Consider the following 17,518-nt stretch of genomic DNA (forward strand, 5'->3'; position numbering starts at 1 on the left):
TCTCTTTCTCTCTTTTTCTCTATCTCTCTCTCTCTCTCTCTCTCTCTCTCTCTCTCTCTCTCACACACACACACACACACACACACACAGAGAGAGAGAGAGAGAGAGAGAGAGAGAGAGAGAGAGAGAGAGAGAGAGATCTTTAAACCTATTGTACAGGTCACTGAAGTCCCTTCAGCCACTTTTGTAAACATATACACACACTCAGTAATATTAAGTAGGGGAAAAGTGAATATACTGTCACATGCAGATATTTTTCAAGAGTTAATAATTTACCCATCCTACCATTTCTTTCTGAATTCTGACTAACAAGGTTGATTTTATTTATTTTATATGAATGATGCTGTAAGGAACACTAACCGAAACCCTTGCCTTTTAGTCATTCATAATTTATCATGATTTTGAGCCCATGTGTTGTAAAACAAGAACAAAACCAAAACGTGGGTTGCATTTGTTTGAAAGGCAGACAGGAAGAACGCCACTGCCCTCTGCTGGTCGATTACTGGTATTGATTTGAACTGTACAATGGCTCTTTGTACTATTTTGCAAAGGGCCAAAAATGGACTTTGATAAACATGATGAATATCATTTTAACCTACAGCTGCTCAGGGCATGCATCAATAAGGACTTTTCAGATCGAAATTTGTGGTAAGGACATTTCAGATGGACAAACTTATGCTGTACAACCAAAGAGCTTCAGAAGTTATGGGAAATATAGCTAACTGATGGTGGAGGGGGTTTAATGTTTCAAGAGAGTAAATCTTATTCCTGTTAAGATTTCTGACAAGGCAACAGCAAACAATGGTAGCAGTGACATCACTGATTTTTAGGGCCACGGCTTTTAAAGTCTCTCATCACTGAAATCTAGAAATCCCAAATTCTGCATTGCAAATAAAATGAACAAAAAAAAAATTGTCTTGACTTGCATTTCTTACTGTAAAGAGATCCAATGAACAGCCCCTGTTGTAATGTACTTAGTATAGAGTCAGCACTAGAATTATTGGCACTCTTCATGAATATATCAAATTAATAACACACTCTTAGGAAAAAGGTGGGAATTATTTTTAAGGGTTTGTTAGATCCTTAACGGTAAGGGAAAGACATTAAGGAAACACAGTAGGTTTCTACATAGAACCTTTAAGGGCTTCTCCAGAGGGACAACTGAATAAGCTTTAAGCATTCTAAATTTTCTAAGAGTATATGTGGAGTGATATTTTGAGCTTAAACATATAGCTTTATTTGAACATAAAAACATTTGGTTAAATAGTTCGATTTATTATGCAGAACACAGATTTAAAAATTATTAGCACATCCACAGTTAATGTTTGGTGAAATCCCCGTGGAAAGAATGGCACACTGACTCTTTTCAGGCCACCGGGTTTCAATTCAAATACAGGGACTCAGTGGAAGCCTTGAATTATTGTGTGTAATATTAATTTTATATAAACTGTACCCACTTTTGAAATGAGCCAATCATTCTGATATAGTTATATTTAGTTAAATTGTATCAGTAGGTATATCTATGAGTTCTCTGATGTTAATCGAATGAAGACAAGGCTTCTTTATACAGGCAGCTGAGGCCCTCGGAGTAAATGTAGACTAAATGTTCTCTCTTCCCCCATTAGTCAGGCCAGCGTCACTCTCTCTGTCCCTGTGGAAAGCTCAGGAAAAGCACTGAAGTTTAAAAAAAAAAAAAAATACAAGTGCTGCCAGCTATGACCAAAATATTAGCATTACTAATAAAACCCTCTGTTAGACTTGGGCCCAGTCTTTTGCTTACACATAAACTACTTTGTGTCATTTTTTAACCACTACAATTTCTTTTGAAATGTTTAAATCTGTTACTGAACTGGTTTGTAGCAAGACATTTATGTGACACCATTTATGTCACAATTCCATTCATTAATAATCTACTTACTAATAAACTGTAATTCAATTGATTGTGCATGTCTTCTTCACAGACTGCCAGTGTGTGTCACAGGTTTCTGGTGCTGCTGAGTGTTGAATAGGAAGGTCTGTGTGCTGTGGAGGCAGTGGGGAGAGGGGCTGTATGAAAGAGCTGTTCAGCAGCTGGGTGAGCCACAATTTGCTCCGAACAGCTCTGAGAGAGGGTGCAGCATGTCCTGAGAACACAGCACGCACACACACACACACACACACACACACACACACACACACACACACACACACACACACACACACACACACACACAAGAAGCCATGTGTCCCGCGAGCCTGCCTGTATGCACAATACGGCCTTATAAGATAGTGAAGTGAAGTATTCTCTAGACAGCAGAAACTGAGTTCAAGAAAAACATCCATGGAAAAGAAAAGAAAAACAGTTAGTGATGTTTGACTTCACTGGTCGCCCCGTCTTTTATTACACTTGCTCCTTTATGAGGTCATTTTTAAACACAGAATGATTAATGTTCCATGGATTCTTGGGGAATTTCTGACACAGCTAGAATCTGATTTTACAGGTTTCTTAAGACGAGGCACACCATAAAAATATTGCTACATATTCAAAATGGTTGCATCACCATGGTCCCCACCTTCACCCCCACCTTAATCTAACTCTAGTCATCTGGAATCATTTAGTCCCTCCACAATTTCTCCAATTATAATGTTCCTGGTTTTAAATTCCACTTCTTGTGTGCACTTTTGTGCTTTTCCTAATCCAACACAAATCAGCTAATTAACCATTAACTAAATTGTCCTGGTGTTTAAGAGCAGTGAAACCATAACCTGTATTGCATGGCAGAACTAGTCATACACACTTAGTTATGCATCTCTAATAATTAAACATTTAACTTAAAGTCTGGTTAATATGATTTTAGTACAGAACTGAGTTTGATACAGAAACAAACATGTTCTCATAGCAGTTGCTAAGACAAATATTAAATATTCGGATAAGGACCCAGGTCAGGGATTTATAAATTCTTTTTTTGTATAAAATCGCCAGGTCATTTGAATCATTGATAATTTCCTTCCGATTTTAAAGCACATCCAAAATATCTGCTGATTCATCCACTGTTTTAGACTCAAAGGACAATTCACAATGCTGATTCACACTCATTTCAATTTATTTGTAAACAACAGTCATAAATACACAAGTACTGTCAATTTGTACGAAGTCATGATCTTCAGTCAGATGTGGAGTTTTGGTTTATATGTTGTATGACTTGTATTACAATTTACTCTTTAATGTACTTGAAAGAGCCAGCATTATATTCATACATCAAAACTCCAGTCGTCCTGGATCATTGTCTTCTAATATTATTAAATGAACCTCCTACAAGTATTATTTAATTTAATTTATGTATTATTTATTAACCCTTTCATTATAATCCCATTCTCCCCATTGTACATACTGTATACCCAATCATACCATCAAGCACATTTTATCCAAAAGTTAACAGTACTTTACCTGTCTGGCAGCAGAAACCAGAAATCAAGTTTATAACAATTGCTTTAAGGGAAGCCTTGTTAAAATTTCACCCTATTAACTGTTTAACAGTTCCTCCTTTGACATTGTATCTAGTATCCATTAGTCTTGTGTAAAAATCTAATTTCTCTGGCTTTGACTTCATTTTGTGTTCAGAACACAAACAGTAAACGCACATTTTAAAAGAAGTTGTAAAAGAAACTATGAAAGATACAAAAACAACTTGGGTAAAGATGTTTGACTAAAAGCATCTCCAGGACTAAAAACAACAACCTAATTTACTTATACAAATAAAATTCCTTTTCAACCACACCAGCAAATACAAAGAATTAATCATTTAATATCTTAATTAGTCGAACCAAACTGAATGCACTTTGATTAAAGCTAAACCATGAGGTAAGCGCTGAAGGCATGCAACATCTGTGCTCCAGTGTGGTACATATGCATCTGAAATACATTCACTGCTCTGTTTAAAATGTATAACACTACTCTCCTACGAAAACTATGAGTTATAATCTGTAACATATGATACATTAAACTGTTTTTCTTCAAGCAAACTAATAGACCTATTAACTAGTGTCTCCTCACTGTCAACAAATCGATATCCAAATAGTTCCATAGTCGGCCCACAGACCTCTTGCACAGCTTGGGCTAATTTGAAGGGTATACTGAAACGCCACTTTTCTACCTGCTCTGAAGAGTTCTTCTGTGTAGAGTACACTCCACTGGCAACCTCTGCAGCATGTGTGTTCTTAATGATCCATTCCCTTGCCTGTGCAGTGAATGGGATCCCGGTAAACCTGTACATCTCAGCCGCTTTCTGCATGGGGTATCTGGCAATGTCCTCATAGCGCACAAGCATGTAGCGATTTTCCAGCCAATCCGGTTGGCTCAAGCCCAGCTCGGCGGACTCACGGATTTGATTGCAATTTCCTTGAAGCCTTTTCACTTCTTCATCATCAGTGGGTACCTCTCCATTTGCTGCCCAACTTTTCCAAGTCTGGTATTTGCTAGAGAAGGCTACCATTCTTGAGGCCAGGACAGCACGGGGGTCTCTCACCAGCTGAATGACCTTAATATCCAGTCTAGGATCTTCAACTAGCAAACGGAGCGAATCCAGCTGCCGGATTCTAACCGTCTTGATAGCCCTGTGCTTCTTTCTCAGACAGGACTGTGAGGCCAAGGTGAAGTTGAGAGGGCCACAGCGGCGTGTTCTGCAACGATATCTCTCAAAAACTTTCTTCTGCACTGGCGTGCACACCTGCTCCTCACACAGAGCCATGCTGGACTCACGGCGGAACAGAGCTGGAGTGACATGCTCTAGAGGAGGTGGGTTGATGAAGCTCTCCAGCAGTGAGAAGTTGCACAAGAATAGGCTTAGCAGCACATCTCGATATGCAATGGATGAGATGTTGGAATTGGGGATCCCTGTGTCCTGCGAAAGTGTCCGCTCTACATGCCACAGTGGCTCAAACAGGTAGAACATGTTGGTGCCCAGCTGGTTAAAAAACTCACCTACAAAGGAGGATCCAGTGCGAGTGGTGGCCAATAAGAGAATGTGCTTATGACCAGCCTGGTCTGTATCTACAAGCTGTGTGGAATTTACACTCATCTCACTGTCATCCAAACTGGAGCCATTGAATAATGAAAGAGGGGTTTGTTGTGTCTGTTTGTGTGTGAGCTTTTCAGAGACCCTGGAAGAGACAGAAAATCTTATTCACAAATTATGAAGAAATCTTTTATATCCACTATATTTGAACAATAGCATTTAACCATTTAATCTTCCAGGACCCATGAATGGGTTCTCACTCTCAGAACTACATAATTTTACTGTTTAGTTTCAGTGTAGTTACTGAATAATTGATCATAATACCTGAATATTGTATTGTAAATTACCAAGTATTAAGCTAAGCTCAAAGAGCTCACCTTGAGATAATATTGTTTTCCTTTTCAATGATGACGAGGGCCACAATGCAGATGATGAGGATAACATATTTATTCCTCATTCTTGAATAGGTTTCTGTTTGGAAATCTCTCCACAGTCTGTATGTGTAGCTATTCAGGTTCATCTCATGTCAGGACATGACGTACAGTTGACCTGCAGCAAACCACACAATTTGAAAATATCTTCTTCTTGTTCACATTCTGTATACTGTATGTTGCATTGCATTGTACAGAGTGGATCAGAGTACCCGCTATGCAAAATACAGAAAATAAGCTAACCAGCTGCTTGTGTGTTAAAAATTAGACGGCTAACATTGAGAGATTCATGACTATTTAGCACAGGTAAGAGACCCATCACAGTGAGACAATCTGAGCTTTGTTCCTCCAGATCCAATAAATAGCAACTACTGTCATCACCTTCCCACTAATAGCAGTGAGCTGAAATGCCTTCAACAGGACACAATGACTTTTGTAAAGACTTGAGTATATTCAGCTGAAGACAATATAACTGTGGCACCGCCCTACGAGCTCTGTTAATAAAGAACAGGCCACGAGAACACGAGCTGTGAGTTCTACAGTAAGACTCACATGCAGTGGCATGCGCTGCCACTGACTACAGTGTAGGAGAATGTGTTGAATGTTTTGCTAGAAATTTTCTAGATAAATCTAAAAGATAAATGATAAATGTAAAAGGCACTAGCTGTTAATGAACTATCTTCTTAAAATTTAAGAAATGCCTTTAGTCGGACCTAGCAGATAGTTGTATTAATGTTTAAGATTTTTAATCAAGTTTACTCTTAGGCATTGATGACTTCTGAGAATGAAAAGAATCGAGATCCAAGATCCCCATTTTTGTTTTATTGATGTAATTTATAAAAATGTGACATTTTTGCGATTTCTGAAAATCAATATTTTCATTGCAGCTTCACTGCTAATATTAAATTGACTGATTACTGAGCTGCCTACTATTATTACTAAAATTGTACGCATTGTATGCATATTATACTGGTATACTGGTATTGTATATTATTTAATATGGTTATTGTGTAAGCACTCAGTATTATCGGTTACTCTTATGACAAAGCAAAATTAAATAAGTAAGGAAAGAAACACTTTACGATGTACTGTTATAGACAAATAATCAAAGAAGAGGTGGTGTTATAGAGCCTGACATAAAGCGGTTGATTATTTTCCCATAACAGCATGTCCCAAAGTATATTATTTCACTTATACCACAGCAATTTTCCAATCAATAAATGTTTCATTTATTAATGCACAACCTATAATTTTAACTGGTGGCTATAAATCTATGGAGTTTTCTACAAAACGAAAAAAAAAACTACACCAGAGATATTACTAGAAAGGCCAGTTTTTAAGATGTTGGCAGCCTTAAAATGCATTGCCTACTTTGTCTACAGATGAGTTCTGAAATGTTAACTGTTTGTTCTCAGATAACAAACATCCATCCATTTTCTGTAGCGCTTATCCTACACAGGGTTGCGGGGAGCCTGGGGGCGTATTACAGAAACGTTCTATCTTAAGTCTTAAGTTAAGATCTGATAAGTTAAATTAGGATTATTCACAAATTCATATTACAGAAGCCAATCTTAACTTGATTTAAGATTCTTATCTTATCCTACAAAATCTTATCTCTAGTTAAGAAATCTTAAACTGGTCCATCGAGTTCGATAATCAGCTCTCAGGTCTGTTATCAAGCAACCAACTACAACTGTGAAGTAAATTTTCATTAAAATGGAGTATGTTGAATAGTAAAATCACTTGAACTATGACTGGTAATGCTTCCGTGATGGTTCGTTAGCTTCTGTAATGTTGGTCACAATTTTGGTGCTAACTACATTATCATATTTCATGGAAGTCTGTAATTATTTATCAGTGTTTTGTTGTCAAAGCAACAAAAATCTTTGTACCATCAAACATCACAGTTCTTGTATCATTAATACATGTAACCATTCTCTCACATGGCTATTGTAATGTGACTGTTATCGTAAGCTTTCAGATAAGTTTTAAATAAGGACACTAGTGGGGTTATCCTAAAGTTAACACCAGGTTGGTTATCCTAAAATTAAGACACTTTTTAGGATTTTTTGTCATGTTAGGATGCTTCTGTAATACCCTTTTCCTATCTGTAGTTAAGATAAGATAATGCACTCATGAAATGTTATTCTGTAATAGCTTTTGTCCTAAATGAGGTCCTAGTTGAAATTTCCATCGATACCAAACAGATAAGATAGGATTCTAAAGTTAGGATCTTTCTATAATACACCCCCTGGAGCCTATCCCACGAAACTCAGGGCACAACAATGGGGGACATCCTGGACAGGGTGCCAACCCATCGCAGGGCACAACTGCACACACACTCACACGCCCATTCACACACTGTAGACAATTTGGAAATGCCAATCAATGCATGTCTTTGGAATTGGGGAGGAAACCAGAGTACCCGGAGGAAACCCCCGAAGCACGGGGAGAACACGCAAACTCTGAGCACACAGGGCAGAGGCGGGAATGAAACTTCCAACCCTGGAGGACCAAGGTAAGCGTGCTAACTACTAAACCACTGTGTCCACCAGATAACCAAAAATCTATATAAATTACACAAACAAAAATAACTATCCATCGCTTACCATCACAGCAACTCTTTTTGAAAAACAAAGTATTTTGATATGGACCAAATGTATTATTGTTTTTCAAAAACACTGGAATTTCTAACCAGTCCCTTTGTCTTTTAACATCTGTTTGCAACAGTATACGAAGTGTGTGTGTAGTATGCTGTCAAATGTAAAATGTTTTCAATCATACCAACCGTCAGACAAAATGTAAGCAGAATCTTTCCACTATTTGGGTCCATCAAGTAAGTAAATTAGCTGCACAAAGCATATCATTTAGGAAAAGACACAATTTTCAGGCCGGCAGTGAATGATAGTTTGCACTGTAAGTAAATATAAACCAGTTATGTGAGCTTATTATGTTATAGCAATCAAACTGTCAGCAGTGGTGTCTTAGCTGAGATCTTTACATATTCAAAACCCACTGGAGCATTTGACAAATCTGATGATCTGCTGAAGCAGAAACGGACATCACTCTGTTTATTATTCCCATACAAATTACATTAACTGCTGCTCTCATAGACTGAAAGTGGCATGATATGCAAAGGGAAGACTAAGAAACATGATCATTCAGTTATTTATGCAATTACACTGTTTAATAACCTCAATAAAATAAAAACACATAACAAAATTAGGCTTTATCAGAAAACATAACATTTTAAAATTAACTGCTAGATGTTAAGTGTTAATAGTACTCATATTTATACTAATTTTGCAATGGTCAGAAAGTAGTCAGAATGTGGTAAAGCTCTATTTGTTTGTTATTACTTTGTATATGTCATTGCTATTATATGTCAAGAAACATGCCACACAGCGCAAAAACAAGAATCAGTAACAAAGGTGTAAGCTCTATGAGTGTGATTTAGCTCTATGAGAAGCATGTTTCAGCTCTGTGTTTTTGTCTTGTTTCATTATTGAGTGCTTTGTGGTTCAGCAGTGCGTGATGGCACATCCTGGGAGACAGGCACTGTTTAGTGGGAGTTCTCGTGCAATATAAATCCACAATCAGCAGTGACAGGCTCACTGATGCTGCTTGGGCCCACAATGTGCAGCTGTGCCAGGGGAACACTATAGCAGAGGAGGTATTGAGAGAGATGGCAGGAAGCCTATACAAGCACATAGAAGCAAACTGATGTTTCAAACATCAGTGCTTACAGTCCATATTCAGCTATTATTTTGCTGCATTAGCTGTATTTATTGTTGACTTTTTTGTTTTATTCAGTTGGTACTTCAAAGATACATATATACCAAGCATTTATGAACCACAGTACAAACAAATTTGATACTGATTTATAATATTCATTCATTAATTCACGCACTTTATAATGGACAGGGTTGTGGTGGATCCAGAGTATTAGGTGTGAACAAGGAATACATCCTGGATGGGACAACAGTCAGGGCACCAGGGCACCATGCACACAGACATTCACATCTTCATTCACACCTAGGCACCAATTAGAATAGCCACGTGTAGGTTTGAAGAACCTGGAGGAACCGGAGGAAGCCCACACGAACTACTACCTGCACTAATTTATGACAGTGTTTCAATTATATTTCAGAAAGGATGCACTGGGAGAACCAGCAACAGTGAATGTAAGTCATGCTGAAATGATGTCATTTATCTGTATAAATAAATGTAATATTTATTTATATAAAATATGTATATATAAATAATATTCTCAAATGACATGAAATACTGGTCTGAATTAGCAAGCTGAATTTTCACCACTGAATCCCTGCAATCATTTAATATACAGTTGGTTCCAAAAGTCTGAGACCATTAGTGAAAATACTTCTGCTTGGCATTCTTTTTCAATTTAACTCAAAGGTTTTCATTACAAAAGATATTATCAACAATAACTTGAGGGAAAAGTAAAATCTTAGAAATATTTAAATAATTTCAGAGTTTCTTGGTATTTGGTATGTCCCAATGTGCGCACTCGAGCTGACACAGACTCCACAAGTTTGTGCAAAACCTTATGATCCAGCCATCCATCTTCTACACCGCTTATCCTTCAGGGTCACGGGAAACCTGGAGCCTATCCCAGGGAGCATTGGGCACAACACAGGGTACACCCTGGACAGAGTGCCAATCCATCACAGAGCACAATCACATACACACACCCATTCATACACTACAGACACTTTAGACATGCCAATCAGCCTACCATGCATGTCTTTGGACTGTGGGAGGAAATTGGAGTACCCGGGGGAAACCCCCACAGCACGGGGAGAACATGTAAACTCCACACACACAGGGCATCGGCAGAAATTGAAGCCCCAACCCTGGTGGCGTGAGGCGAACGTGCTAACCACTAAGCCACCGTGCGCCCCTTATGTACGCCTACTTTAGATCAAATTCATTAGTGTGTCATCTGAACAATGGAAGGACTCATGGTCATGGTTAACATGGTCAATATCACAACTTTGCTTAATTGTAAACAGTGACCTAGAAATTGTGCAACATCTTGAATACTGCATAGTTTTGTGTTCTTTTTGCTTTAAAATTTTCAAAATTCAAAGATGTTCTGTTTATCCATCCATCCATCCATCCATCTTCTACCGCTTACTCCTTCTTCAGGGTCGCGGGGGAACCTGGAGCTAATCCCAGGAAGCATCGGGCTCAAGGCGGGGTACACCCTGGACAGGGTGCATGTTCTGTTTATTTCAAGTTTTAAATTAAAAAGAATCCCAGATATCCAGTGTGCTCTCAGACTTTTGGACCCCACTGTATATGTAGACCTATATACTGAATAACCTGCCACACATAAGATAGGTAAATAAAAAAACTTTAAATCAAACATTCTTTTATAAATCACATCAATTAATTTAATTCAAAGTAATGAGTGGGGTAATAAACTGAGTAAACCGGGTATATATATTGCCTGACTTTTTATAGAAAGGCTTGTACAAACCATGTGTAGCTTATATATATATATATATATATATATATATATATATATATATATATATATATATATATATATATATATATATATATATATGGAGTTAGAATAGGCACACTGTTTTTGGTCCATATCAAACACTACATCTCTACAATCCCGTTGAACAGTAAAAGCAAATTCGGGAACATATAAGTGTTTGTCATAGACTTCTTCGAAGAGATTTCCGTTTTCAATAGCTTAATGTTCAGTATGAATATGTTAGTTAAACGTAAAATACGTAGGAATGTGAGAATGTCGCTATGACTATTAGCTACATTAGGCTTATTAACACTATTGTGAATAGGTGTAATGTTTTGACAAGTGTTAGGAATACTTAAAACCAGTAGACCACTGATTTCACGAAAGGGCTTTTACTAATTAGGACTCACTAAAGCTTCAAAACTACCTCCTGTTTGAGGTCTGAAAGTTTTCTGTGTAGTCATACCTTTCTCCATTCAGACGCTCTGGACGCTGCGAGACGTTTCATGACTCATTGCGCTGCCGCACGCGCGCTCTCCGCACACTGCAAACTCCACGTGCTCTCACAAGTGGAACTTGTGAAACTACACGCGTGAAGAGAAAGCGTGAAAAGAAAGTTCAGCGTGATCACGTCGACTGCTCGATTGCCCTGGTACAAAAAAAACCCAAACAAAAAAGTTTTCTGAATGGACCCTGATTAAACATTAAGGTTAAAACGTATGAAGATATTACGGATCCACGCAAGCTGGAAAGTAATCCAGAATTTCTCACATCCTTGTAGGGAAAAGAAAGTGATCTCTAGGTTCGGTGTTGAGATGGTTTACAGCGCAGTCACGTGGTATGAAGCCCCTCGTGGCGGTGCTCACAAGAGATGCTCTGTTTCTGTTCAAGATGATTTTCCACGTATAGATTCGGGGGAGCTGGAGGGGTAAAGAGGGGTGGACTTGCGCCACGCCCACATCCCACCCTCCAAAATTTTGAGGAAAGTGCATCTGCCACTTTTCATGTGTCAACTGTAAATATACTGCTTTCTTTGTTAGTTCATTACACAATTGTGAGGTGAGGTGACCACTGTGAAATCTTTTTAATACATTGCTACATACACTATATGGCCAAAACTGAGTAGAGACTTGACCATCACATCCTATATAATGATATGAAACACGCCATTCCAAAACCAAGCCTTCTGCCCTGCTGAAGGAAAAAAAAAACATAGAAACCCTCAGAGAATTTGTAATGGGTTTAATGGTTATAATGGGACTTGTATTGGCTTTAATGAAACTGAAATGGTCCCTGTGGATCTCTACTGGTAATCTGTTGCCTTCTATTGGTGTCATGTTATGTCTAGTGGATACTATTAAGGACCAATAATGGTAATTGTAATGGTTTTAATCATTAGCTGATGGTTTGTAGTGGTATTTGTAGTGTAAACCATTAGAATTTCTGTTATGGTGTCTGTTGTTTTTTTTTCTTTCTTCTTTTCAACAGGGTGGGAAGGCTTTCTGTGAGATTTTGGAGTGTGTCTGGGGGAATTTGTACCTATTCAATCAAAACAGGATTTGTGAGGTCAGGCACCGATGTTGGACGAGAAGGCCTGGCTAATCGACGTTACCAAAGCTGTTCAATGGGCTTGGGTGGGCTCAGGGATCTATGCAGACGACTGGAGTTCATCCAAACCATGTCTTTATGGACCTTGTATTGTGCACAGGGGCACAGTCATACTGGAACAGGTAGGTACCTTCCCAAACAGTTACAACAAAGTTGAAAGCATACAGTACAATTAATCATTTCATCATTCCAGAGAACACTGTCCACTGCTCCAGAGTCCAGTGGCAGTGTGTTTTAAACAACTCCTGCCCACGCACAGCATTGTGCATAATGATGTTAGGCTTGTGTGCAGCCGCATGGCCACGGAAACCCAATTCATGAAGTTTCCAACACACAGCTCTTGTGCTGATGTTTGCTCTAGAGGAAGTTTGGAATATTATAGTGACATGAGTGATGCAACACAGGATAGGCAATTTTACAGGCTACACACTTCAGCACTCTGCAGCCCCCCTCTGTGAGTTTGCATGGTCTCCTGATTCATGGCCGAGCTGTTGTTGCCCACTTCCATTTCACAGTAATAGCACTTACACTTGCCCGGGGCAGATCTCACAGGGTAGAAATGTCTAGAACTGACTTGTGGCAAACAGGCCCAGATTAAGAATTCAGAGGCCCCTGGTCACAATGTCTTGTAAACCCCCCTCCCACAAACACACACTTGTTTGAATAGATGGTACATGTCTTAATAAGATGCCTCCCTCTTTTCTTTGTCTCTTTTTCGTTTGTGTTTACTACAACCATTTCTCTCACTCATATTGAAATAGGATGACTCCCACAGTCCGCTCCATTCAGCGGTGGTTATCTGAACACATTGTGGGCTTTCCACACTTGCACTTTATCAATTATATCATTCTGTTTACATTAAAATAATATCAGCATGCTTTTTATTGGTTTTACATGGTCATTAACTGAAGGCAGCGGCTATTTATACTAAGTGACGATAGCGATATATTCTATTTACAGTAAGTGACGATAGAGATATATTCTATTTACACTAAGTGACGACAGAGATACATTCTATTTACACTAAGTGACGATAGAGATATATTCTATTTACACTAAGTGACGATAGAGATATATTCTATTTACACTAAGTGACGACAGAGAGATGTTCTATTTAAGTGGCAAGATAAGATAAGATAAACTTTATTGATCCAACACTGGGGAAATTCCCTATATTGTGTTATATTGTAACAGACAATATATACATATAACTATACAAATTAACCAAAACAGGCGTATCTTCAGGGTGAGCCAAGGCCAAAATAATAAACAAAAGGATTCAATGATTAGGTAGCTAGCTTTTACCTAAAAGGAAAGAAAAGAAAATACAAATATTCTTCCCTAACTACCTATATATATATATATATATATATATATATATATATATATATATATACACACACACACACACAAGTGAAGAGAATACTCAATAACAATATAGGGATAACCAAACTCAAAGTCGAAAACCAGGCAAATGTCAAAACCAGAACAGCAGTCAAAATACAGAGTTAGCCACAAGGGCAAGCAACACAAACCAAACAATCTCCTAACAACAAATCACACAAACACCTCCAACATCCCACCCATTCTCACTCCGTCTTCCTCTTTAAAAATGGCCGCCAATTAGTGAGGTCATCCTGGAGGCGAGCTAGGGAAGGCTGGAAAGTCTGGGAGGGAGTTCGGACCTGCACACAAAATGTCACAGCACACAAAACTTCCCGTCCCAAGATAGCGGGTTGTAACAATATATATATATATATATATATATATATATATATATATATATATATATATATATATATATATATATATATATATATATACACACACACACACACACACACACACACACACACACACAGTGATTGTGCCCTTTGATGGACAAGGTGTACCCCACCTTGTGCTCCTTTTCAGGTTTCCCGTGACCCTGAAAAGGAGTAAGCGGTTGAAGATGGATGGATGGATGGATGGATGGATATATACACACACACACACACACACAATAGAAATAGAAAAATATGAATAAAAGTAGTAAAAAAAAAATAATACTTGTTACGAAACGGGACTGGAAAGCGGAAGCAAGTGTAGATCAAAGTCTTTATTCACTCAAAAACAAGGTCAATACATGAAACGAGAATCATGGTCTAAATATGACAGAAGAACACGACCGCTTAGCATGAAGGTAACTTATACAATACTGCGTAATTTGCACAGAGACACAGGGGTTTAAATCACAAACATAACTGAGGCTGAATACAGATAGCTGGAACCAATGTAGACACACCTTCGGAAAACAACCAATAACTAAACAAGGAGGAGACAGAACAGAATCACAACAAATGCATGTGTCCAATGTAAACAAAGTCACAATTATCCACAGTCGAAGAATGTGCGCTCGCTGAACTCTCGCGGACTGTGGCTTGTGCACGTTCATTCAATCATCTACATATTTGTCCTTGTCAGAGTCACAGCAGTCTCACAAGTCAGACTTTTAGCTAAACCATTAAGTGGTATGTTTTTAACTGGAGAACCTGTATGAAACCCACACAGGCCCCTTTTGCCAACTCACCACTGCAGCAGGATCAAGCTAAAGTTTAACTAGCTTACCATATGTATTAATTAACTAAGCAACATTTACCTAATTTACTAATACATAGAAGTCTTTAAGCAAAGAAATGTGAAATGTGAAATCAGTAAAATATGTACAAATACTAAACAATAAGTATGCAAAGTATGTATACTTTTTTAAAGTTGTACACAAATTAAGTATGGACACAAAGTTTATATGCATACTTGAAAAATAAGTATGCCTGCCAAAATTTAAATATCCATACTTAAAAATCAGTTTGCAAAATAAATACAATATATTCTATTTACACTAAGTGACAATAGCAGCATTTTCTTAGCGAACTGCAAAGAACTGCTACTTTTATATAATGTAAATTTTCACAAAGTGCAAATGGTTGTTAGATGCTATTTCTAATTATAAATAGTGGCAGAAACAATATTGCACATTGTATTGTATTTTATTTTTGTACATTGTATTGTATTTTTGTACAATAACAGGATGCAATAATAACATAGAGTGTAATTGACTATATTTATTAAAATTATTAAATGGATGCAACCGTACTGGGACAATAAAGCCCTCCCTACCTACCCCTAACCAATAAATGCTTTATTATTAAAGTCGTTAGGCACTTTATTTCCACTTAGCAAATATTTTCTTCATTTTTATTGACATAAATGCCTTTCAGATCTGATATGTGATGGAAAAGGGAGAAGAGCGAATTCAGTAAAAGGCAGAGCTGAACTCGGGTAGAACGTGTTAAAGGCTACGTTCAGGCACTACACTCCATACAAGCTACACCACTGAACACGATAAGTGCAGCGTGTCTTTTTTAATCTTGTATGCTCCAACCAGACATTGCCCTCCGTTTCTGGCAATGTAAAAAAAGTGCCTTGCATGGCAGCTCTGTTACCACTGGTGTGTGAGTGTGTGTGTGTGTGTGTGTGTGTGTGTGTGTGTGTGAATGGGTGAATGAGACACAGTGTAAAGCGCTTTGGATAAAAGTGCTATATAAGTGCAGACCACTTATATTACTTATCTGTTAATCAATTATACTGCCAATTTATATTTTTCAGTTTATTTTATTGATTCCAGCACATGTTTATTCATTGTCTTCTGTTTCCTATTTCACTAAGCCTAACCTTTGGCTTACCCCAGCAGTATCTGATGCATCGCTGGCTGATCATTGTGCATAAGAAGCGCTGACCATTATAGTGTAGGAACAATGATCTCATAATAATCACAAGAGAATTCAGTGGTACTACATTTAAACATATTTAAGAAAGTCAGTTGACCAGCTGAGAGACTTTTCACTGTCAAGACCATAAACACCTTCACAAATGTGGAAGAACAAAAATTATCATGGAGTCTAATGGCTGTAACTGTATGAAACATAGTGTTTTGTTAATGCTGTAGGATTAGTAGCAATGATCTCTACTTCTGTAGTTGTTCATACAAAAAGAGGTAATATGGCCAAACAGGATAGATACAGAACCTAAATCCTATGTATATATGTAGTGTTTCATTAATTCAGTTATCTAGAGCATGGATGTCCAATCTAATCCATAAAAGGTGTGTAGGTTTTTATTCCAATCAAGCAGGCTCCACACCTGAATCCACCTGTTTAATCAGTTGATCTTGGTTTTCAGTAGACAGTGTGGCTTCTGCTTTGTTGGAATGAAAACCTCCACCCACACTGACCCTTTGCAAATAAGATTGGACACCCCTGATCTAGAATAACTGCTTTATCCTGGTCAGGGCCACAGTGGATAGAGAGCCTATCCCTTCAATCCTGGGTGCAAGGCAAGAGAATTCACCCTTGGTAGGATGCCAGTCCACCATAGAACACCATTCACTCACATTCACAAACTCATTCATATAACCTAGGTGCAATCTTACGTAGCCTAATACATAGAATAATCTATGCAAAACTCCAAACAGACAGTAACCAAAATTCAGTACTGATCCTGGGACCCTTGAGCTATAAAGCAGCCATGTTCTGCACTGCCCCAGTGCCACCCTGAAGTGTCACTGTGAATCAGTAAACTCTGCTTAGCATTCACAATACATTAATAAAGCAATATTAAAACACATTCACCCAACTGTGCACAAGCTCTAATGGGCCCAAACCTGAATTGGTTTGTCACTGCTAACACAGTTCTGATAGTGGTCTGTTTATGATGTCTGGTGCTTCATTAATCCAATGGATTTCTAAATCCATGAACAGGCTTTGTGAAGCAGGTATTAAGCATATGTGAAGCAGGTATTAATCCCATTTTAGTTAAAGGGATTTCAGAAAATATTTGGATGGCTTTTTATTTAAATGATGTTGACACTGACAAGACTATTGTAATCTAGAAGCTGTAAAATTTCATTCTAATCAGCAGCAGCTTGCTGTTAC

At 38.0% G+C, this 17,518-nt stretch overlaps 1 protein-coding gene across 3 annotated transcripts; it reads right to left on the reverse strand.

Moving 5' to 3' along the window:
• Positions 1-1,947: 1,947 nt before the first annotated feature.
• On the reverse strand, positions 1,948-11,881 carry chst3a (carbohydrate (chondroitin 6) sulfotransferase 3a). 3 transcript variants are annotated; one of them, XM_017463060.3, is made up of 4 exons: positions 11,407-11,881; positions 5,372-5,543; positions 4,134-5,139; positions 1,948-2,123 (listed from the first exon to the last, which is right to left on the reverse strand). In XM_017463060.3, the coding sequence occupies exons 2-4, from the start codon at positions 5,512-5,514 to the stop codon at positions 2,064-2,066; spliced, it is 1,209 nt and encodes a 402-aa protein (XP_017318549.1). In that variant the 5' UTR covers positions 5,515-5,543; positions 11,407-11,881; the 3' UTR covers positions 1,948-2,063. The 3 variants fall into 3 exon arrangements, with proteins under 3 accessions (XP_017318549.1, XP_017318548.1, XP_017318547.1); XM_017463059.3 differs by lacking the exon at positions 1,948-2,123 and having other exon boundaries at positions 3,018-5,139; positions 11,407-11,589; positions 11,712-11,880; XM_017463058.3 differs by lacking the exon at positions 1,948-2,123 and having other exon boundaries at positions 3,018-5,139; positions 11,407-11,880.
• Positions 11,882-17,518: the final 5,637 nt, after the last annotated feature.

This window comes from Ictalurus punctatus, chromosome 3 (genome assembly GCF_001660625.3).
Source record: "Ictalurus punctatus breed USDA103 chromosome 3, Coco_2.0, whole genome shotgun sequence".
Taxonomy (NCBI): domain Eukaryota; kingdom Metazoa; phylum Chordata; class Actinopteri; order Siluriformes; family Ictaluridae; genus Ictalurus; species Ictalurus punctatus.

Bases quoted from the DNA above. Each gene is read 5' to 3' on its own strand.
- chst3a (XM_017463059.3), bottom strand. From the start codon at position 5,514: ATGAACCTGAATAGCTACACATACAGACTGTGGAGAGATTTCCAAACA. The intron at 5,140-5,371 runs GTGAGCTCTTTG...TGTCTCTTCCAG, and splicing joins GAAAACAATATTATCTCAAG to GGTCTCTGAAAAGCTCACAC.